Source organism: Zingiber officinale, chromosome 7B (genome assembly GCF_018446385.1).
Source record: "Zingiber officinale cultivar Zhangliang chromosome 7B, Zo_v1.1, whole genome shotgun sequence".
Classification (NCBI taxonomy): Eukaryota; Viridiplantae; Streptophyta; class Magnoliopsida; order Zingiberales; family Zingiberaceae; genus Zingiber; species Zingiber officinale.
In genome coordinates, this window is record NC_055999.1 from 103,980,238 (window position 1) to 104,003,701 (window position 23,464).

At 36.3% G+C, this 23,464-nt stretch overlaps 4 protein-coding genes across 4 annotated transcripts; all 4 read right to left on the bottom strand.

Annotated features, from left to right (window-relative positions):
- Positions 1 to 5,336: 5,336 nt before the first annotated feature.
- LOC122004635 (zinc finger MYM-type protein 1-like) lies at positions 5,337 to 7,673 on the bottom strand. Its single transcript, XM_042559489.1, has 2 exons — positions 6,343 to 7,673; positions 5,337 to 5,364 (listed from the first exon to the last, which is right to left on the bottom strand). Exons 1-2 carry the CDS (start codon positions 7,671 to 7,673, stop codon positions 5,337 to 5,339), a joined length of 1,359 nt encoding a protein of 452 aa, XP_042415423.1.
- A 4,902-nt stretch (positions 7,674 to 12,575) lies between these two features.
- Positions 12,576 to 14,367, bottom strand: LOC122006653 (cyanidin 3-O-rutinoside 5-O-glucosyltransferase-like). The gene has a single exon (XM_042562225.1). It carries the CDS (start codon positions 14,293 to 14,295, stop codon positions 12,907 to 12,909), a length of 1,389 nt encoding a protein of 462 aa, XP_042418159.1. The 5' UTR covers positions 14,296 to 14,367; the 3' UTR covers positions 12,576 to 12,906.
- Positions 14,368 to 19,597: 5,230 nt separating this feature from the next.
- On the bottom strand, positions 19,598 to 21,555 carry LOC122006654. The gene is made up of 2 exons (XM_042562227.1): positions 21,452 to 21,555; positions 19,598 to 20,296 (listed from the first exon to the last, which is right to left on the bottom strand). The coding sequence occupies exons 1-2, from the start codon at positions 21,533 to 21,535 to the stop codon at positions 19,724 to 19,726; spliced, it is 657 nt and encodes a 218-aa protein (XP_042418161.1). The 5' UTR covers positions 21,536 to 21,555; the 3' UTR covers positions 19,598 to 19,723.
- Positions 21,556 to 21,950: 395 nt separating this feature from the next.
- Positions 21,951 to 23,199, bottom strand: LOC122004636 (protein ALP1-like). Its single transcript, XM_042559490.1, has 3 exons — positions 22,912 to 23,199; positions 22,600 to 22,825; positions 21,951 to 22,496 (listed from the first exon to the last, which is right to left on the bottom strand). The coding sequence occupies exons 1-3, from the start codon at positions 23,197 to 23,199 to the stop codon at positions 22,027 to 22,029; spliced, it is 984 nt and encodes a 327-aa protein (XP_042415424.1). The 3' UTR covers positions 21,951 to 22,026.
- Positions 23,200 to 23,464: the final 265 nt, after the last annotated feature.

Sequence of the window (23,464 nt, forward strand, 5' to 3'; positions counted from 1 at the left end):
ACAAATGTGCTGAAGGGTAGTGAATTCTTCCACTTCTGAAGATGATCTCATTTCTATACTTAATCACCTTCCATGTCCAATCCTGCTCGAACATAATAGCTGCCTTGTTAGAGAGAGCATCTATGCTAAAAAGAGTCTATGATCTCCATCAGCTTAGAGAGATCATCTACAAGAGAGTCTACGATCCTAGGTTATTCATTACTCTCTTCGTGCTCCCCCCCACAAGTGTTGGGTTGCTTAGCAAAACTAAATATGAGAGCACAGCGGAAAAAGAACCCACCAATGATTCATGCGAATTCAAATTAATTGTTTGTTTAGAATATTACCTCTTAATGTGCAAAACCTTTGCGAATCTAGAGAATTAAGTCGATCTCAGCACGATCAATACGTTCGCGTCTCAATGGTATCCACACAAGCATGGTTGCTTTGCTGCCCGTCTCACAAGCACAATTGGAGTCTACTAGCTACCATGCATATTTAAGTTCAGATCAAACCTTAAATTTTAGAGTTATCACAATCTTATCAAATAAGACGTATTCTTAACCTATGCAACCACCAAGTCTTATCTAATAAGACGAATAAAGCGTGGTCAAGTCTTATTAGAGTCTTATCTCATAAGACGTTATCTAATAGAATGTGGGCATGATGGGCGTCTATTTGAAAAACCAAACACATATTTATTAGATTAAACCATTAATCCAATAGATTTAAGATCCAAAACAAACTTAGGCACAGTTTATTTAGTCATTCTAAAATAAACTAAACTCCAAAATCAATGTGCTCCCTATGTGTGACCTAATAGGTTCTTGTAATGTTGGCAGTGATTCTAAAATTTCATTTTAAAGACACAGACAATGATTGACATCTAACAATACATCATTCTTACCCAAGTGACGAGATGTCGTAGATTCGACCTAACATGTCTATGACTATTTTATTGTATAACTTAGTTCTTTTGTCTATGACATCTAAATTGATTTATAAGAAGATTGTGTCATCCTCTCATCAATCTATATGTTTCTTTGATCTCTAAGTGGACTTAACCAAATAAGCTTAATATCTCATAAAATTTTTAAGCATGATCATGCATTTTAGTAGTCCTACTTAATGAAGGAGTCCATAGATATTACTTCCGTTATATGAAAGGACAAAATCCATCTACATCAACATCACTTCGCATAACTTATTGCATGAGTAAGTATAGAAATGAGATCATCTAAAAATAATTCTGTAGATAGCCCCCCTCCAAATTATTATATCTTTCTCCTAGGACAATATCTAACTTGTTTCAGTCTGCTGATCTCTTCAGGGACTGAGTTTTCTTAAACTGCTCATCATTTGCTCCTTGATGGAGTGAAACTGGCAGGCTGTGATAACTTTGCCCCTACATAAACAAGTTGTGGAAGTCATGCTTTAGTAATATATTCCCCAGGCATCTATCAAACCAAAACTTTGAATTTTTTTTTAATTGCTAATATCTACATTGATACTTAACAGCACTTTCATTAGGGTTTTCCATGTAAAGGACCAAATTTTATCAAGTTTGAGCCAGGCAAGATGTTCATTTCTGATTTCTTTTCTTTTCTTTTCTTTTTTACTTAACATTTTCCGATCAAGACAAGTATTCTTCCATAGAACTAAGCAAACTCCACCACCAGTGCAAAACAAAGCATAGTTGTGATATTGCGGATTCACAATTCCCAGCCCATCATCCTCCAAAGATTTTGTACAAGATTTACTCACATGGGCTATCTGTTTATTGACACAAAATCTGGGAGGACATGCACACTCGTAGGGTAAACTACAATATAGCTAAGAACATTATTCATGAAAGTCAATCTTGTTAGATAATCTTGATTGCTTCTATCAAATCTTGGAAATTCTATAACAGTCTGGCATTTATTTTCTACCTCATTCCTAAAAATCTAAATTCTTAAAAATTCTGAAATTAACCTTCACTTTTAGCACAGGATTCTAGAGATCTGGATTGAGATATGTTTGCTGAGTTTCAATCTAGTAACTAATTTATGCTTTTGTCTCTCTCTCATTGATGATTACCATGAAGAAAGTAGTATATATTTCCGAAGCTGTTCTTCATGCATCTGTCAGTTTAATTGTTTTGCTCTGCTGCTGCTGCTGCTGCTGCCTGTGTTTTGCTTTTCAGATTAAGCTGATGTACCATACAATGCTGTGGCTGTAAACTATCCACCTACTATTTCTACTGGACTGGAAACAAACAAACAAACAGAATGAACAAAGAAATAAATAACACATATATGGCTTCACATGTATACATAGTGCAGAACAAAGCAACGCACGTTGCTTACGTTAATTAAGCAGAATATATATTGCTTCTGCAGCTGAAGAATCCACTCAAGATTTCATCTTTGGTCCAGCATGAGAAGAGGAGTCAAATTTCTAGCCAAAAACGACTTGCCGGCTTCCTCAAACCAGCAAAGGCCAGAAGCACCGGCAAGTCATTCTTGGCTGCAAACTACGGCCTCTCCCTCCCATGCAAGGCCTCAGATGATCGAGTTGGCCTACTCCAAAAGAGTGAAAGAGAGCACAGTTACATCACACAGTCTATTACGGTGTAACAATATGTACTCTGTATGGCAGCAGCAGAAGGCAGCACTGCTCGAAAGGGCATGGGGAGAAGTATTAGAAAGGGAAGATGCAACGACTTTCACTCGAGGAGTTGGCCAATAGAATGGAGAGGAGAGGGGAAGAGAGGGGGGCTTGTTATATAAAGCATGTCGAGGGAGTTCGGACCGGCGGAGAAAGCATGCAACAGCTTGGTTGGGTATGAGGATCTTAATTAGTGGTACGCTAGGATTTGACGTCGCATGGTGAGGTAGGAGAAACCTATGAAAACTGAAAAGTTAGTCGCTTTATCTGACAGAAATAAAGCTCATTGAAAGATACATGTACAGGGCTCAAGCCAAGCAATTTATGAGCACAGTGAAGTACAGTCGGCCATCAGGTAAAATCCCAAATAACTTACTTCTCTCTCTTTCTTTGCCTCCACTTGCATTTGAAACTCTCCCACTTTCGAAATTGACTTATAGTCTTTAGTCGATAACGATGGATTGAGAAGGCAAATTTAAGTGGCAATTTTTTTTTTTTTTTGGGTTTCAATGCTAAACACGAGTTTGTGAGGTAAAGTTTCCCTACTTTGACGTCTGATTTCATTTATCTTGTTTTCTTCATGTGGTATTCATGTTAGGAGTGTTCCAGAACCACCTTAGTGGAATCATATTGATCAATTATTGATCGGCTAATCAATAAAGTAATACTAAACCAAATTTAGAAATGTAAACTAAGAATATAAACAAAGCAGTTGTTGATCAATTAAATTTATGAATGGTCAAATTTAACTTGTAAGTAGTTCTTACTCAATTTCCAAATATTTCCACCATTATATTACATTACTCCACTCTTCGTTATCTTAGAAGTTGGCCTCTGAGTGTTAGTGCTTTGAATTTATCCCGTAGATGAACTGGAAGAGATGGTTGTCTACCATCGGATGAAGTCTGAACACTTGAATTATAAAATAAAAATAAAAATTAATGGGATGTTAGTTTTTTGAAAAACTTATTGCCACTGTTGAATCCCTTTGGCTGCTATTAATTGTCATTGCTAGGCCAGAAAAGGCAAACTCTTTATGTATTTGTTTTTTTTTTAAAGTTTGCACTAGGTATCCAAGCCTCTGACTACTAATTCTGGAGATGGTTGATCCGATTCCATGGAAATTTCGCATCAAGCATTTATATAAATTGAAAAAATATATATGGAGGTCCATCTTGATAATCAGTATTCTTAGGTCCATTATTTATTAGGGAGAAAATCTTCTATGATACACAGTTAAGTTTCAAATTCTAGATGCTTAGTCTTAGTCTTATGGCACTCTGGGACAACTCTTTGCTTCTATTGCCATGTAGCAAGGAGGTTCATCAAATTAGAGGATATAACGTGCATAAGATTAGATATGACATATAGCAGCTTAGAGTACATTCTACATATAGAGTACAAGGGCCAAAGAGACGAAGAAGAACGATTGCCATAATGATATGGCTAGCTCGATTGTCAGGTCTTTCAACTGAAAATTGAATGATAAAAGAATTACTTATGTTACCATCATAGCCCAATGAGCCTATATATACAAGTTAGTCTAAGGGATTTTAGTATACAATCATCAAGATGGACCCCTGCTTAGTTAAGATATTAATAATCTGAACATGTAGGTCACTCTTTCCTTTGGAGATATAACTACATGATTGTGCAGCAGTGAGGAAGCTGAGCCACAAACCCTGAGGGGAAAACAACACGGCTACTGCTTCTAACATCCACGTCCGGATGCTATCTGCCTCACAGGCTGTCTGCCTCCTGTGAGGTTGACTGGTGAGGGTGAGCTGCATCACTGCATCATACAGAGAGATGGCGTTTCATTTGAAAAGAAAGACGGCGAGTAACATGGACGATCGAGTTGGTAAAGCAACCAACGAAAGTCTCTAACTTGAGCTTGATGATCACGGAACTCCCAAACCCCAAATTCAATCGTGTCGTTTTCAACATTAAAAGTAGTGTTTTGTTTCCCGTCACTCCCACTCAGTGCTCCGTCGGCCAATAATATGCACTAGCAGACAAAGAACCTTGGACGAGATTATGAAAATATCACTTCTTTTTATCCTTTCTTTTCTTTTTTTAAAAAAATCAAATTAAAATTTTAAATTTATGTATTAAAAAATATGATTGAGTTCGAGTTGAGCTCCAACTTTTTATAAATAATTATATACGTTATGAATTGACTTCATAAAAAAAAAATATATATATAGTGTAACATATTTAATCGGCATTACTATCCTAATCAAACAATGTACTAGTTCCTTGGCATTATCCTACAAATAATAAATCAACGTGTTCTTCTTATCTCCTGGAGTTATTATTACACATTTGTTCAACCTATATAAAGGACAAAAACCAAAAATTATTGGAGTTCAATCGACTGTGTCGCTGGGCTGCCTAACCTCGGTTTTCCAAATTTATCTAATGGACAATTCTTGGACGGATTAATCCGATCGTAAAAGTTAATATTTAGATTACCGAAAAACAAAAATTATTACTCTCTCTCTCAAATCAAAACCAAGCATCTTCTTCTCTAAACTTGTTTACTCGTGTACATCCCCACATGGTGCAGCGGCAAAAACATTCAGTAAACTTCTAAGCACAAACAGTTCAAATCCAACTACGATGTTTTGCATTACATTTTCCACCAGTGAATGAAAATTTTTAAAACTTGGCTGCTAGGCAATTTCATTTGTTCGGTTGCCGATTGTCTACTCATCAACATCCACCTTCAATGAACTACAAAATGGAAACAAATACAGAACAAAAAAACAACTTATTTCGTCAATCTCTACTCGAGCAAATCAAGTCTCCTCCTCTCTCCAATTATATACTTGATGCGATAGCAATCTGCCGCTAAGGTAGGATGTTGAACTGGATGACAACAAGATGAAAGCTGGATGATGTGGATGTGGGGTGAAGTGGTGATCGTTAGGCCCCAACAACAGACGTTCAACCTGCACACACTAGAGAGAGCATCAAAGACACCCAAGTTGTCTGGCAAAATCTTTCCCATGTTTAAATCACGTACGAGTGGAAATAGAAAAAACAAAAAAGAAAAACATCCAAAAGATAGTCACAGTATGTAAGAATGTGAACTTTTTGTCTATATATACTTGTGTTTTTTTTTAATCGGCGTCAAATATCCCGCTTATGTCGATAAATTCTATACTAACTGATTCAGTTGTAAGAAAATTTTTCACCGGTCACTGAAATGAATTAGAAAACGCTTGTAACGGATGACCTATCAATTTAGTATTCTTAGATCAAGCGTATATTAAGAAAAATTCATCCGTTAATTTATCAAAATTGAAACTCGATTTTTACATGTCTGAAAAATTAAAAAGCCAACCTTATTACTCAGACTGATATATATATATATCTAAGTAATTATAGGGGAAGGTAGTTGAGAAACCATGCCTATATAATCCATAATTGCAAGGGACCATGTCTAGAAATGTACTAGATTTATAAATGACAAATTACATAGGAGGCCATCGTTTGATACGGCCCACAAATTTAATGGGAGGTCATTCCACGACAAAAAGATTGGCCCGTCTTGCGTCTTCTTCGCCAGCTCACATCTCCGTAACATTGAATGCCGTTGCCAGCTTCGAGACGGCGCGCCCACTTGGTGAAATGGATATATCTCTTAAATATAAAAATTTAATTATTTAAATTTAATAATTCATGAAATATAAATATGAAAGAAAATACAGGAATTGACCGATCAGATTTTGAGAAATTCTCAAATCACGCCCCGTCCATTGAGAAGGGCTGAAGGACAAATTAATTTGGATGACCTTTCCATTTAATGGTGGCGATACAGCCAGTACAATGTTTTGATTCTTTTGTTGTAAGGTAAGTGACAATTCATTTGTGATTCCCAATAAAGATTTCATTAAATGCATCACAAACACAAATTCATAACTCTCCATCTTATCAATTAAACTGGTGGCGATACTACTATTATCATCATTAATACCATCATCATACACATTTTCAAGCACTTGTAAAACAGAAGTCCACGTAGACATCAAACGGATAATAGTCATGTAATGTGAACCCCAACGAGTATCCCCTGGTCGTTTTAAACCGATTTTCTGATTTTTTCCTTTGCCACTAACAATATCTCCTTTCTCCAAACATTCTACAAGTCTATCATGTTTAAGTTGTCTAAACTTATCTTTTCTTTTGCATGAAGCACCAGTAATATTCTCAATCATAGTAACATATTGGAAGAAATCATTCACAATTCGATTACTTTTAGCAACTGCAACAACAACTAGTTGAAGTTGGTGAGCAAAACAATGGACATACCTTGCAGATGAATTTTCCTTCAATATAAGAGCCTTCAATCCATTATACTCACCTCGCATATTTGAAGCTCCATCGTATCCTTGACCTCTCAATCTTGATAATGACAACTTATGTTTTGCAAACAATTCATCAATAACCTTCTTTAAAGAAATAGCAGAAGTGTAAGACACATGTACAATAGCAAGAAATCTTTCAATAACACATCCATGTTTGTTCACGTATCTTAAATCAACTCCCATTTGTTCTTTGACTGAAATATCTCGACACTCATCAACCATAAGAGAAAATATATTGTCTTTTATATCATTAAGAATGACATTTGTGACTTCAGCAGCACAAGCTCGTGTTAAATCCTTTTGAACTGTTGGAGACTTCATTTGATTGTTTCCAGGGGCATTTTCATTCATGGTCTTGGCAACCTCATCATTTCTTTGGGTATACCACTCAATCAATTCAAGAAAGTTACCTTTATTTGAAGAATTCAATGACTCGTCATGTCCACGGAAAGACAAACCTTGTTTCAAAAGAAAGCGTGTAACATCTAAAGTTGTCGTTAATGGAGTGCGATATGCAACCTCCATTTCACGCCCTTGTGCTTGTAGCAAATGTGACACACTTTGTCGTTGATTTTTAAAAGCCTCAAGTTGTGTTCTCGCATCATTGTGAGCACTAGCTACACCACCAACATGCGTATTAAATACTTCCATTGTTTTTCTCCAATTAGTCATCCCTGAATTAGTAAATGCCTCATCTCCAACTCGACATCCTCTATGAGAATTTTTAAAGAGATAACACCAAAAACAAAAAGCTGCATCTTTTGATATGCTGTACTCTAACCATGAAAATTTTTTAAACCAAGCAACTTGGAAACTTCTATGCTCTTTACCAAATTGTCTTTGGGGATAACTATGACCAAATGGTTGACAAGGTCCTCTAATCAAATATTCTATTCGAATATGATCTCTAATAGAAATATCAAATTCATTAATTGGTTTACGTAGCCCTGGGTCACTAACAACATCATCCGGGTTGAATTCAACACGAGAATATTTTTTCTTACTATTTTCTTCCATAGAATTCTTGGAAGACTCAATACTTCGTTTTAAAAATTTCTCCATAACCTATGTCAATTTCTCAAAATTATTAATTTATGCAATCAACATAACAATTAATGTACTACCAAGTATAAATCATGAAATTAGAAATTAGATGAAATAAGGAACAAGATTCACCTAAAATTGAAGAGATTTTGCTTGTTGTGGAGAATCACCAGCGGAGCACAATGGCAGCGGCGTCGATAGTGGCAGGCTGGCAGCGACGTTGACGGAACAGGCTAATCGTGAACAGTAGTGGCGTCACTGGCGTGAGGCGTTGACGAAGTGAAGAGACGATAAAGATGAGGGTAACGGTTTGAGGAGACTGGAGAGGGGGAAATAATGAGATCTCTTAATGCGATTAAGGTTTTTGGTTTAAAGAAGAAATTAGAAAGGATTAGCTTGGAAAAAAAGGGTTCGGCGGCTGATGAAAAAGAAAACGAAGCTTTGCTGTGGCAGAAAAAGGATCGAAACAAGAAAAGGGGGAAAAGGTGTTTTTAATGGCACTTTTGTGAAAAAGTCCAATAATTTTAAACAATTATAATTATGCCCTTAAGTTTTTAATCATAACTATTTTTTTTTTCTCTAGAAGCAAGGGGGTGCTTCCGCACCCCCTCGCGCCCCCTGCCTCCGCCAGTGATTAGCACTATGATGATGATGACTTCTAAAAACTAGTATCACAATGGTGGGGAGATTAGGACCAACTTAGTCCTTATTTGCTCATAGATTAGGTCCAATGTGATCTTGGTGTTTATGAGATCATGTCCAATCTTGGTGTTTACGAGATCATGTCCAAGCATTCTAATTGAAAGTTAACATAATATTAAAGCATCTCTGGGGAGGTAGAAATAAGTAATGGAGAGCATCTTTAGACTCCTTACAACCTCAGAAGCTTACAGGACTTGAAATGAGTGCAATCTAAGTTCTTTAGATCGATCAATGGATTTGATTGAAACTCATTGATAGATTTAAGCTATTTGGATTTCTATAAATTTATACTCATTTGGTAGAGTTGAGTTAAAGAATGTAGATATGATGTTAAATCTTAATTCTGATCAAGAAAAATTGTAGGCCCGGTGTGAGAAGACTAGGACCACTTTAGGTTTGATATAAGAGTAGATTAGGCACAACTTGGTCTTGGTTTCTAGGAGACCAAGCCTTGGGCCTGGTCTAGTCTAAGATCAAGTCTAAAGTGTGCTTGGTCTTCCAGAGACGAAGATCAAGTTGTACTTGATATACTCTTAGATCAAACCCAAAGTGGTCATGGTCTCCCCACACTGGGCCCACATTTTTTCTAGATCAGAATGTTTGACATCATACTATTTTCTCTCACTCAACCCTATTGAATGAGTGCAAGTTTATAGAAACCCAAATAGCCTAGGTCTATTAATGAATTTTGATCAAAACTTATTGATTAACCTAAAAAGTTAAAATTATATCTATTTCAGGTCCTATGGGGTTCTGAAGTTGTAAGGAGTCTAAAGGTGCTCTTCATTACTTATTTCTGGCTCCTCAAAGGTGCACCAGTATTATATTAACTTTTAGCTAGAACACTTGGATCCTAGAGACAAAGACCATGTTAGGCTTGATCTAAGAGCAGACCAGGACTCCCCACCACCGTAGTGTTGGTTATAAGAAACCAGCATCACATTAATTATTTCATGCATATAAGCAAAATAGAGAGAAAAAAGAAACAACAAATTATCAAACGACGTAGATGAACTTTCAGAATACCTAAATAATGTATCTAAGTTTTAAATTATCAAATCACATGCCTCATACTCATTTTGCCCCTCCGCATTTACCCCAATCAATAGCTACAGTGTAGCAATCGATTCGGGATATTGTTTATCAGCATAGTAAAGTCCCTAGTCGATTGCTACACTGTAGTAATCGACGATTAAAAAAAATCTATTTTGTTTTCAAAAAATTACTGTTCTCAATATAGTGCGTCAAATTTATGTTTAAGAGCATGAATATAATTAAGAGAAATAGACGCACCCATAGGACCTAGGTTGATGTCATTCCGAGCTCTCTAGGTCCATTAGATATTTTCGACCGAAAATGGTTGATGAATTTAGAGAGCTCGAAATGACATGAACTCATATCCTATGTGTTTTTCTATTTCTCCTAATTATATCTATGCCTTCAAATATTAATTTGATATACTATATTTCAAGTAGTCATTTTTTAACATAAATGTATTTTAAAAATTTAATTCTTGTTTAAAAAATCACTGCTCTCAATATAATATGTTAAATCTGATTTATGTTAAAAAAAATCACTGCTCACATCATATTTACCTTCTCTCACTCAACACTACTAAAAAAGTGCAAGTTTACATAAATCCAAATAGCCTAGGTCCATCAGTAGATTTTGGTCAAAACCACTAATCCAAATAGCCTAAATTGGTCAAAACCCACTAACGATCTAAAGAGTTCAAACTGAACTCATTTAAGGTCCTATGATTTCTAAGGTTACAAGGAGTCCAAAGTTGTCCTTCATTACTTATTTCGGACTCTCCAAATGTGCTTTAGTATTATGTTAACTTTCAGCTATAACTCTTGGGTTTGCTCTCCTAGCAACCAAGACTACGTTGGACCACATCTTAGAGCAGATTAGGACTCTCCACTATAGCAGTGCTAGTTTTTAGAAACCAGCACTGTAATGATTGTTCCATGCACACATGCAAAGGAAAGAGAAAAAAGAAACGATAAATTATCGAACCATGTAGATAAAGTTTCAGAATACTCAAATCATGTACCCAAGTTTCAAAATTATAAAATTATGTACCTCATACCTACTTTGTCCCTCCGCATTTACCATAATCAATTGCTATAGTGTAGCAAGATTCTGGATATGGTTCATCAATAGAGTAATGTCCCTAATAGATTGTTACACTATATTAATCGATTAAAAAAATTTATTTTGAATTTTAAAAATTATTATTTTCAATATAATGTGTCAAATTGATATTTGAGGATATGTATATAATCATGAAAACTTGATGAACACATAGAATTTGATTTCATGTCATTCCGAGCTCTCTAAGTCTATCAACCGATTTCATGAAACTAGATCATATATGTTCATCTAGTTTTGTTGATTATATACATGTCATCAAATATCAATTTGACACATTATATTAAAAGTAGTGATTTTTTGAATATGATTATGTTCAAAAAATTTGATTCATGTTTAAAAAATCATTGTTCTCAATATAGTGGATGACATAAATATAATCAGAAGAACTAGACAAACACATAGAACTTGATTTTATGCAACTCTTTAGCTCTTAGTCGGTTTTGATCAATTTCGGCCAAAACTAGCTGATAGATCTAGAAAACTCAGAATGACATGAAATCAGGTCTTACGTGTTTGTCTAGTTCTTTTAATTATATACATGTCCTAAAATATAAATTTGACATAATATATTAAGAGCAATGATTTTTTTAACATGAATATGTTAAAAAAATCAATTTATGCTTAAAAAAAACTATTCTCAACATAATATATCAAATTGATATTTGAGGATACGAATATAATCAAGAGAACTATGTGAGTACATAGAACCTAGATCCATGTCATTCCAGATTCTATAGGTCTATTAAATAGTTTTGACCGAAATTGACTGATAAATTTGGAGAACTCGGAATGACATGAAAGCATGTCATATGTATTGGTCGAATTCCCTTACTATATTTATCCTCTTAAATATCAATTTAACACTATATTGAGAGCACTATTTTTCTAAATACAAAATAAATTTTTTAATCGATTACTATAAGTGTAGCAATTGATTAGGGATCTTGATTTAAATATAAAGGGATAAAATAAACATGAAATATGTAATTTGATAATTTTAAAAGTTATTTAGGTGATTTAGATATTTTGAGACTTCATGTAGGATAATTTACAAAAAAAGAAAATTTTGATGAGATGGAAAATCATCTTTGAAAGGAAAACAGAATGGAAAAATCATCTTAAATTAGTGCGATTCTAATCATTCTCAAAATATAATACAATACATGATTTAAGAATTTTTCTTAATTTACCCTCTTCGGATCGATTCTTTTCTAATAAAAAACTGACTATATTCATGAAAGTATTTTTGACTGTCAATTCATGCTCTGTTTATTTGTTTATTTAGGAAAGTGGAAAATAAAAGTATGGAAAATTATTCGTAGTGAAAAAAATTTCATCATTTATTTAATTAAAATTAAAAAAACAAAAGAGAAATATAATCCTTCAAATAGTTTTGAAAATTTTCATTTATAAAATTACATCAGATGTATTAAAAAATAACCCATATGTCCTTTATAATATATTTTTTTAACTCATAAAATTATATTAGATATTTAAAAAACATTGACGTAATTAAAATTTAAAAAATTATATTGTAGGTATTTATCTTCAATTAAAATAAATAAATATGTAAAAAAAATTATTTTCTATTCTCCCCCTAAATTTATTAGTAAACTTTACAAATAAACAAAGCATGAAGGGCGGAATGGATTGTTCGGGTCATTCCTGACATAGCAAAAAATGAATATATTCATCCTAAGATCTCAGTCAGTTCGTCCTAAAGATCAACATAAAAAAAATAAATCATAGCGACTAAAAAAATAAATAACGACTGGAGTGAGGTGTATACGAATTACAAGAATTTACACCTTGTCAACTTGGAATATCAACCCACCTTATGTGTCTCAGCTAGCCCGTTATGGCTAAAACAGCTCGTCATAGCATACGGGTAGATTTTTTTATCCAGGTTCCGTAAATATGTTAGATTGAGCAGCTTCATGGAAAATACAGAAATATTCTCAATTATTATTTTTTTTTCAGAGAGAGATGGAGCAGATAATTCTTATTTCAACATCAGTTGACTCGAACTTGCTGCCATCTCCTCCACGAACGCCCTCAGATTGTGATCCGACGACCCACCTTCCGCCACGGCCTCCCTCGCCCGATCCTTCCACATCTCCGCCCTCCGCCTAATCTCCGCCGCTTTCTCCCCTTCCCCCATCACACTCTCCACGCACCTCCCCAACTCCGCCGCCTCCGCCATGCCCTCCGCGTCCGTCTCCGCCCTCACTCCCGTTCCCCACACCTCCAGCAGCTTCGCGTTCGTAAGTTGATCCGCTAACTGCGGCACGCCCACCATGGGCACGCCGCACGCCAGGCCCTCCGCCGTCGAGTTCCACCCGCAGTGCGTCACGAAGCACCCCACCGCCGCGTGCGACAGCACCCGCACCTGCGCGCACCACTCCACCACCATTCCCTTCTCCTCCGCCGCCGTTTCCTCCCTCGCCACGCCTACCACCTCCTCTCCGTTGTCCTTCCGCACCACCCACAGATACGATCGCCCGGTCGCCCGCAGGCCCCGGGCGATCTCCTCCGCGTGCCGCTTCTTGAGCGCAGCGAAGCTCCCGAACGACACGTACACCACCGACCCCTCGGCCTTTGAGTCCAGCCACTCCATGTACCTCTGCTCGTCCGGCTTGAACAGATTGGGTCCATTAACGCTCATAACCGGACCGATCGCCATCAATTTCAGATCCCGGCCTCCGACTGTGAGCGCATCGGCTTCCAGTTCCTCGAACGTGTTCGCCAGCACTCTCGCCGTGGACGCCTCTCGATCCAGCACGTCGAAGTCCTCCTTGAACAATTTCCGGATCAATGCCATCGGGTGTTCCATATCGGTGATGGTGAGGAAGGTGGGGAGGTCGCGGATCCTGAGCGGCAGCAGCCCGGGAAAGGTCACCGGAACCTGTGGATCGTCGTGGGAGCTCACGAATCGGTCATAGCCGTGGAAGTAGTGGTAGCAGAGGGCGAAGACGGTGGCGGACTGGATCCAATTGTAGACCGATGGGAGACCGTGATTGCGCGCAACGTCGGCGACCCAGGAGAGGAGGATCCCGTATATGACGCAAGTGACGGGCTGGCCGCGGGAATCCAGGGAGCGGAGGATGGCGGAGAGGGAGTCGGAGCCGACGGATCTGGTCCGGGCGAAGAAGTCCTTCCTATCCTTGTTTCTCTGGCCGTCGTCCTGGCCGTCAGAGAAGGGAATGAAGGAGATGGGCCCGTCATGAACTTCTTGGTCGGCGGAAGCTGGAAACATGCGTTGATGGCCGGCGACGGTGGTTGAAAAGGTGATCCTGGCGCCGGTGACCTGTGCGAGGCGGCGGGATAAGTTCAGGGCGGGGCTGACGTGGCTCTGGTAACCGTAGGTGACGACAAGGAAGTGGTGCTCCATTTTAGGAACGAGTGAGCTGATCGAGAATGATCAGTAGCAATTATTTATCGAGCACAGCTCGCCTGCTCGCCATTTCGTTCGCAGATGGTGGATTTTTTTTTGGACGGATGTGATGATACGGCGTATTGTCATTAGTCCGGATGACGTCGTAGTCAAAGATAGGATTGTGACCTGATGGTCAAAATCAGGTATACGTATTCGGATCAAAATCACCTTTCAGGAATAAGGATCCCAATATAAATTGGGATGGACTTAGATCTGACTTCGACTATGAAGCACAACTCCATATAGCTTATGGACTATTCTATAGCATATGGGCTATTCTATAGCATATGAGTTATTTTACGGGCATAACACTTAATATAATTTTAGGTGGATTTAGAGCCGGTTGGATTTTCATAATATAATTGTTCACTTCAATATAAATTCTGGCAAGTATAGATCCAATCGGACATATGAGATTCAGTTCATCGGACTGGATATACGAGATTCAGCTTCTCACTTTTCAAAGAGCAATGTTCGTAGCTTGGAGTCAGTCAGTCTTAGAGTCGGTCAGAATTATATGACTTAGTTATCTACCTCTCAGTATTTCTCAGAAGCAAGACTCTCAGCATAATCCCGAGCGAACACAGGGCTAATTGGATTTATTGCTTCACACTCCACATTTTATGGGCATAGCTCCCAATACATATCGCCGCTCAGCTCAGAGCTAGTCGAACCTCCAGAGTCTAGTACCTCACTTCTCCCAACATATTTTATGGGTTCGACTCTCAACGTATTGTAGGATCAGGTGAGGTTGACTAAAAGAGAGTGAATAACCTTGAAAATAAGTTAGAAAAATTCTCTTGCTATTTGAATTAAGGACACAATATTAATTAAACACAAATAATTAACATAAAATAAGAGTATAAGAAGGTTTACTTAGTTATAACATAAGTGGTTGATCGGAGACGCCTCTAAAGAGATCCATGGTGCCTCTAGTGTGGATAAAATTTTATCCTCAATGTAACAGTTGCCAATGTCTCTACCACATTGGAAGGCTCCTTCATGCGGATTGAAGGCGCTTTTGAGCATCTGCTTAAGGCACCTTCGAGTTTGCTCAAGGCACCTTTGCACCTTTTCATATGAAGCGCTTTGGGTCTCGAATGCGGCAACTTCTTTACCAAAGCTCAAGGCGCTTCTAATATTATTGGAGGCGTCTCGTGCACTGTTAATTCGAATAGTCTTTTTCTAGTGATCACTTGGGTGATACTCTGGCTGTCCAGAATTGAGCTCACCTGAACTCAACTCCAGTCTTCTCCTCTAGCAGACTTCCTCCCTACCTTCTTATCCCTCGGACCGCCGCGTGTGTCCTTCTCGCTCCACTAGTATACTCTTCTGTAACTTCTTATATCTCAGATGCACCGAGCTCATTGACCGCTTCCCATGTCATCCTTCTTGTTTGCTACGTCTTTCACTTAATTTCTTATGTTCCTAAACTCCTGTACACTTTGACACAAGGTATCAAAAATAAACATGACCCAACTTAATTTGGTTGATTACATTAAAATCAATTTGAGATATTTATAATCTTCTCTTTTTTTTGATGTGCTTCAACATAAGTTAAAGTTAAGGTTAAATAAAAAAAATAATTTTAAAAAAAATTAGAAAAATAGTTATAATATGCATATTACATTTAAGTCCAAAAAACAATACAAGTAATATTACTTTTAATTACCCCCTAAATTGAACAACTACTACTTTTAATTACTCCATCAAAATTGAATAACTATTACACTCTTCCTTTGATCACATAAAAATAGAGGTAATTAGTGAAAAAAATCTAAACAATATTTCTAAGGGTGAAAAATAGAATATTTACTAATCTACCTTTTTTACCGAAATTAATTTTTAAGGACATAATTTTTTAATGATTTAATCTAATGATTTGGAAAATTATTTTAAGGTCTCCAAAAATCTTAAAATTTTTTGTCAATAACAAACACAATTAATCAAAGTATGATAAAAATTTCCATGTATAAAATATTTTTATTTTAATCGTAATAAATATTTTGAGTAAATAAGGTTATTTTTGAAAATAAAATATTTTAAAATAATTTTCAAGTCCTAAAAATTTGGCTAATTTTTCTACTCATTGAAAACATAACGTGATTCTAAAAAAATTTCAAACAGAAAATATGAACAGTAGGTATACGAACTAATTAAATTTTAAGCAATGTTAATAATTAAAGGAAATTAAATCTAAATCATGCATAAAAAAATTAACTTTCATCATACTAAGCATGATTTAGGAACCCAATATAAGTTTCTACCTTTTGAATTAACAAGATAATTTTTTAGAATATCTTTTCATGTCACTTTTCTAATTTATCCCTTGTGAAATCTAAAATACCAATGAAGTCTTTGAAAATTTCTAAAATTAGAACTTTGTGAAAATTTTGAATTTAGGTATGCAGAGTCTTTTTTCAATTTTTCTAGTTGATTTTTTAATTTTTCATTTTCATCCTTATGTTTGTTAAAATTTTCTTGTAGGCACTCATAGTCTTTCTTTGACTTTTTATACTTTGTCCTCTTTTTACATAGACTTCTAAATAACATTTTTATGAACTCATATAATTTTTCGGGAGGTAAGGAACACACCTTATTTATCATGTTGTTCTCATAGTTTGGTGCTTCCCTTTATTGTTGTTTTCTTCCGACAAATCTCCCCCTTCATCGATGCTCATTTCGGACGAGCTTTCGTTGTCGTGAGGTGATATTTGGCTATGAGTGATATTTCGACAGTCTCCTCAGTCTCAGACTCTTCTGAAGACGAATTGATATCTATCAAAGAGTTGGATTCTTCTTCTTTAGGTTCTTTGTGAAGTTATAGAAGCTTATCCCAGAGAGCTTTGACGGATTTGTATGTGTCGATTCTGTCAAACTCTTGAATCGGTAGTACACTTATAAGGTGAAAATCAGCCTTACCATTTGCCTTAAACCGCCGCACTACTTTTTTGGTCCCGATGTGTTCTTTAAGTTCTTCTCCATTTTGTCTTTTGGTGCTTCAAAACCATTGTTAATAAAATATTAAAATTTGTTTTAAAAAAATACTTCCATCTTTCGGTTCCATAGCGCGAACTCCCTCTTGAACATTAGCCGATAGATGCTTGTTCCGGCCATCGTCTTCTTTGCTTCAGACGATGGTTAGTCCTTCTGAAATGTCCTTGCTTTGATACCAATTGTAGAACCAGGTGTGGTCGGCTAAAGAGGGGTGAATAACCATGAAAATAAGTTAGAAAAATTCTCTCTTGTAATTTGAACTAAGCAATGACACAATATTAATTAAGCACAAATAATTAATATAAAATAAGTAAGAGGACAATAAAGTTTACTTGATTATAATCTAAGTGGTTGTTAATTCAAGGCAGTTAAAAGCTATCTAAAGATGTTCTTTGTTGAAGGCGGAAAAACCTCTTACACACTTTTAAAGCTCAGGAATTACTAGAAAGGTAGATACAATTGTTGTTATTAAATTTATAGCTCTGGGGGGCTTTTTATAGTCTCCTGGGATGATGTTACCGTTGGCTGACGTGGCTCGGAGGCGCCTCCAAAAGGATCCAGGGCGTCTCCAGTGTGGATAAAGTTTTATCCTCAATACAACGGTCGCTAACGTCTCTTCCACATTGGAAGGCGCCTTCATGCGGATTGAAGGTGTTTTTATGCGAATTGAAGACGCCTTCGAGCCTCTACTTAAGGCGTCTTAGAGCTTGCTCAAGGTGCCTTTGTGCCTTTTCATCCGAGGCGACTCAGGCACATTGTAGGTGCCTCGAGTCTTGAATGTGGCAACTTCTTTGCAGAAGCTCGAGGCGCCTCCAACACCATCGGAGGTGCCTTAAGCATTGTTCATCCGAACAGTCTCTTTCCCATGCTCGCTTGGGTGATGCTTCGACTGTCTGGAATTGAGCTCACTCCCAACTTCGATCTTTTTCTCGGGCAGACTTCCTCCCTAGCTTCTCATCCCACTGACCGTCATGCACATCCTTCTCGCCCCACCAATGTACTCTTCTGCAGTTTCTCATGCCTCAAATGCACCGAGCTCATTGACTCATTTCTCATGTCATCCTTTTTGTCCGATGCGTCTTCCACTCAATTTTTTTATGTTTCTAAGCTCCTACACACTTAGACACAAGACATTAAAAACAAATAAAATCCAAATTAACTTGGTTAATCACATCAAAATCAACTCAGGGTACTTACACATATAGTTGCCTGACCCTAAAGCTGGTTGGATCTATGGGACTCAACTCCCCACTTCTCAGTATTTCTCACAAACAAGGCTCCCAACATATAGTCGTCTAGCCCTAAAGTCGGTCGGATCTATGAGACTCAGCTCCTCACTTTCCAAGGGCCAGTGCTCCAAGCCTAGAGCCGATTAGTCCCAGAGCCGGTCAGATTTATGGAACTTAGTTATCCACCTCTCAGTACTTCCCAAAAGCAAAACTCTTAGGGGACGTTTGGTTCAAATTTATCAATCGGAATGATAATGAGTTTGATTATAGGGTCAATGGGAATGAGAATCAGGATTGCATTATCAGCGTTTGGTTCAAAATCTGGAATGGATATGATTATAATTGATAATGTTTGTTTCGAATCAACATTAGTAATGGGAATCAAATAAATTTTCAGTTTTACCCTTATTAGTTAATGCATTAAAAATTATTAAAAAAATAATATCTATATTTTTTAAAATAACATACATGTTATAATAATCACAAAAACATTTTAATTTTTTTATTTTAATTATTTATGTATTTAAATTTGATTCATTTTAATTTGAAATAGAAACACACAATTTTAAAATGTAAAATATTGAACACCAACACGTAGTTGCTCAGGTTCTCATCTTCACAATTAGATAAAAAAAAATCTTTGAAAACAAATATGTGAGATTAGACCTAAGCAACACTGTTCAAATCAACTTCACATCAAACCGAGTCTTTCTGCATGAGCCAGAAGTTGGCACTAGTTCATAGAAGTGTTTCACAGTCACAAGAAAGGATCATTTCTTGAAGGAAAAAACATCACAAGGTCTCTATTTATTCAAAGAGTTGACTCCAGAAATATGAAATACTCCAGACTCAATCAAATTCCAGAACGAGCTCTAAGTTCATGCATACATCATCTATCCATTTTTCAAGTAACATATTCAAAATATCACCAAACCATTTTAAACAATTATCAAGTTACATATTCAAAATATCACCAAAAATAATATCAATAATAATGCTGCCCATAACCATTTTAAACATCATCTACTTGTTTAATACAAAATAAAATGTCTCAATGCAAAACCAACTATGAGAAGCAAAATATAAACCTATCCATAAACATTAACCTCAATAGTTGAGGATAACAATGCCAAAATCAGGATCTTAACCGAATTTAGTTATATTAAAGTGAGCACATATTCCCTCACTTCAGTGGAATCTAAACTGAATAACAAGTCAATATTCAAAGGATCTTGACAAATTACTTTAGAAGCCTTGTACTTATCTGGACCACTGAACCCATGCTTTTCTAGTAGTTCAAGAACTTGTGGCATTCTTGAGGTTGTACCTTGCATCCAAGTTGACATTGTGCTAAGGTGACCATCAAGACTCTTCATAAAACCCCGAATTTCATCATTAAATTCCTTATACTCAGTTTCAACATTCTTCACTGGTGCAAACTTGGTTTTCTTTGAAGCTTTATGAACTTGATGAGTGCATTTTTTCTTGGCAGCAGATGAACTGGAAGAATTAGATGGCAGTGACTCCATGGTAGATAAAAATTCAATTTCAGTGTTGGAATCACTCTCATCTGTCACAGTCAAAGTAACAGTAGCATTTCCTAAATTCTGCTCAGCAGCAAGTGGATCTTCAGCCACATCTCCCGTTGCTCGATCCTTGCCATACACCATATCCAAATCCGTAAAGTAAGGGAATGAGACATTATATAAGCCCTTAGCATCTTTGTGAATCTGTAAAAAAAATACAAAGCCAAAATTGTAATTAGATTCTACATAAAAAAAAAAACAACATAGCCATGTTAAAGTACAGATTCATGAATGGCTGAACACATAATTGATACACCATATCCAGATGCTAGCTTTTGCATCATTTGGAGGCACACTAAGGTTGAGGACCTAATACACATAACTGATTATGGCTACTACTCCAACTTCAAATTAGAACTCTGTTTGCTACAAACTGTATAACCTAAAGTTGCACACCTGGCATAAGTCAATACAGTAGAGTCATTAACAACAAGACAAACAGAGATATTACCGATCATCATCGTAAATAACTCACACAGCCATACAAGAGTTAAGACCTGGATTGCTAGTGGTTGGTCATGTAAGAACTCAAATAGGAAAAAGAGGATGCCAATCATAATCTACAGCGGCAAAAAATATCAGATGAGAAGTGTCATCAACTTGATTTAGCAAACTTGACAAATTACAAATCATCAAAAAAAGATTAATTTCACTTGTTCACTTACATGTACAAAGACCAAAGACTCGATTACATGCACAAAATTAATTGAAACGTCGGAAGGTGATTACGAGCATGGAAATACAAAGGATTACTACTAACAAAAAAAAGAAAAGAACAAACCTATAAAATCTAAGCATCCGAGATTGTGTTCCCCTCGAAAGTAGATGAAACTGACATCGTAGTGGTAAAGAATACAAACAACGGCATGATGAGCACACCACATTTGGTGATGAAGTTCTACTCTACAAAGCTAGAGTGAATCAATTTCGGGTCAAGAACATTAGCAAATTGATGTGTTTTCAAGAGCAAAATAAGCGTTGTTCATTTCACCTAAATCTAATTGGCTGAGGTATATCACCATCTATAAGAGTCAATCACATTAAAATTCATGCGCATATTTCATCTCACAGGATTAAAAATCATAGTCAGAAGAGCATTTTTATGTTTTGTCAAAATAGAAGCATTGTAGATAGCATACAAGGTGATCCTTGGTAGAGACTGCATGGATTGGGCTAGATTTGGATCAAACCAATTGTGAATTTGTGTAAAAAAAAGGTACAACATCAAAGTAACATCAGCATATACCTCTAACAGACAATATTATAAAATTACAAATTAAAACACATGAATTGGCATACCTTAATCCATTCGGTATACCATGTAAATTCACAAGCAATCTTTTTTTCAACATCATTCCAAGAACATCCACTCTGCTTGCACATTTCATTAATAGCATGATACCTTCCCTTCAAGAACTTGATCCTAGAGTCAATGTGTTTTACTTCAATTATCAACTGGGGTAACTTTTGCACCATTAATCTTCTTATCTCATTCATGTAATTGTTCTTAAAGCCACCATATGTTTTCCAAAGAGGATTAATGGCCATATCTTGTAAACATCTAATTAAAATCCAACTTTCCTCCTCTGTCCAAAATCGCTTATTCTTGCCTCTTCCGTATTCCACTTCATTTGTCTCTTGGTTATGCACATCCACTGTACTACTTTTCATCATACTGTGGTTCAAAAAATACAAATTCCAAAAGTATAATAATGTAATTATACACATTATATAACAACTCAAAAATATAAATATCAAATAATGTTGAAACAGTTAGGCAGTACATAAGGCAGCTAACAGAGTCATACAACATCCCACATCAAATTGAAAATGTTCTAATAAAAATACAACAAAATCACAAACATATGCAATAGTCATCCCATATTAAAAACTCCATTTCTCCAATTATTAAACATTTCAATTGCCATATTATTTCTGAACGCATTCCACTGGTCAGTTGGGGCAATTGTTCGTATGTATTCCACTTCATCATCATCATCGCTTCCCTCATCTTCGCTTTCTTCATCATCCTCTATAGATTCCTGAGGATCTGTACTCATAAATTTGCGAATCAGATTATGGAGTAGACAACAGGAAATAATAATACGGACTTGGGTTTGTATTGGGATGAAAGAAGGGGATGCTAGAATTTTCCAACGCCCCTTCAACAAACCAAAACACCTCTCAATTACATTTCTTGCTCGAGAATGCTTCATATTAAAATATTCTTCCGGAGTCTCGGGTCGATGACCATCAAACTCATTAAGATGATACCTATGTCCACGATAAGGCGCAAGAAATCCAGAAGAATTACAATAACCAGCATCCACCAAGTAGTAACAACCTTTGGCAATAAAACAATATTAAATGTAAGACTACAATAAACAACTTAATTTAGAAATTTAAAATTAAGGTAATTAGTTAATTCACAACTTGTTTATATATACCTTGAGGAACTTTAAGCCCAGTAGGCCTACTAATGGCATCACGAAGAACACGACCGTCGTGAGCAGAACCTTCCCATCCAGGTAACACATATATAAATTGCATATTTGGGGAACATACTCCCAACACATTTGTCGCTATACCTCCTTTCCTTGTGCGATAACGTTGTTTTTCTTCTTTAGGAGGTGTTACTGGAATAAAAGTACCATCTAACGCGCCTAAGCAACCCTATATTATTCAAATGAATTAATAAGAAATACTACTAAAACATAATGACCCTAACATGTTACTAAATATTTATCATATATTATTACCTTAAATGGTTTCCATCTGTCATTTTCACAGTTTTCGGATATAGGTTCTGGTGTTTGGAGTAATATGTGGTGAAGCTTCAAAATTGCATGAAGACACAGATTGAAGTGACGACTCACAGTCTCTTGACTTCGATGAAAAAGTAGACTAATTGTTCTGTTTTTCTTGTGATGTGCCAGAACATAGATAAAAAATGCAACAATTTCATCAACAGACGCATTTCTTGTGTCTTTTAATCCCCCAATGTCTCTTACCATATCACATAATATCTCAAAGGTTCGCCTATCCATACGGAGTTCACTAATACAAAATGCATCACTCTCTTTTGTAAGGCTAAATATCCATTGCATTCGCTTAATTCGTTTTTCTTCCTTATTTTTTATTCGGCAAATTTTAGTACGTCGATATATTCGATACGAATGTTGATAGAATATGAGAACCATAACAACCATAAGTATAATATGTGTAACCCACAATGTGCACATTAAATTTTGACTTCTGCTATTAAAAGGAGGTCGTGCCATGCTTTTCTACAACAATACAAGTAAAAAGACA

Excerpts from the sequence above, each read along its gene's own strand:
- LOC122004635 (XM_042559489.1), bottom strand. The coding sequence starts at position 7,673 with ATGACTAATTGGAGAAAAACAATGGAAGTATTTAATACGCATGTTGGT. Across the intron at positions 5,365-6,342 it reads AATCTGATCGGTCAATTCCT|TTCATTGAAGGTGGATGTTG; the intron begins GTATTTTCTTTC and ends TCCATTTTGTAG.
- LOC122006653 (XM_042562225.1), bottom strand. The coding sequence starts at position 14,295 with ATGGAGCACCACTTCCTTGTCGTCACCTACGGTTACCAGAGCCACGTC.
- LOC122006654 (XM_042562227.1), bottom strand. The coding sequence starts at position 21,535 with ATGTGCAAGCAGAGTGGATGTTCTTGGAATGATGTTGAAAAAAAGATT. Across the intron at positions 20,297-21,451 it reads GGTATACCGAATGGATTAAG|ATTCACAAAGATGCTAAGGG; the intron begins GTATGCCAATTC and ends TTTTTTTTACAG.
- LOC122004636 (XM_042559490.1), bottom strand. The coding sequence starts at position 23,199 with ATGGATAGGCGAACCTTTGAGATATTATGTGATATGGTAAGAGACATT. Across the intron at positions 22,826-22,911 it reads ACAGATGGAAACCATTTAAG|GGTTGCTTAGGCGCGTTAGA; the intron begins GTAATAATATAT and ends TGAATAATATAG. Across the intron at positions 22,497-22,599 it reads TGGGCTTAAAGTTCCTCAAG|GTTGTTACTACTTGGTGGAT; the intron begins GTATATATAAAC and ends TTATTGCCAAAG.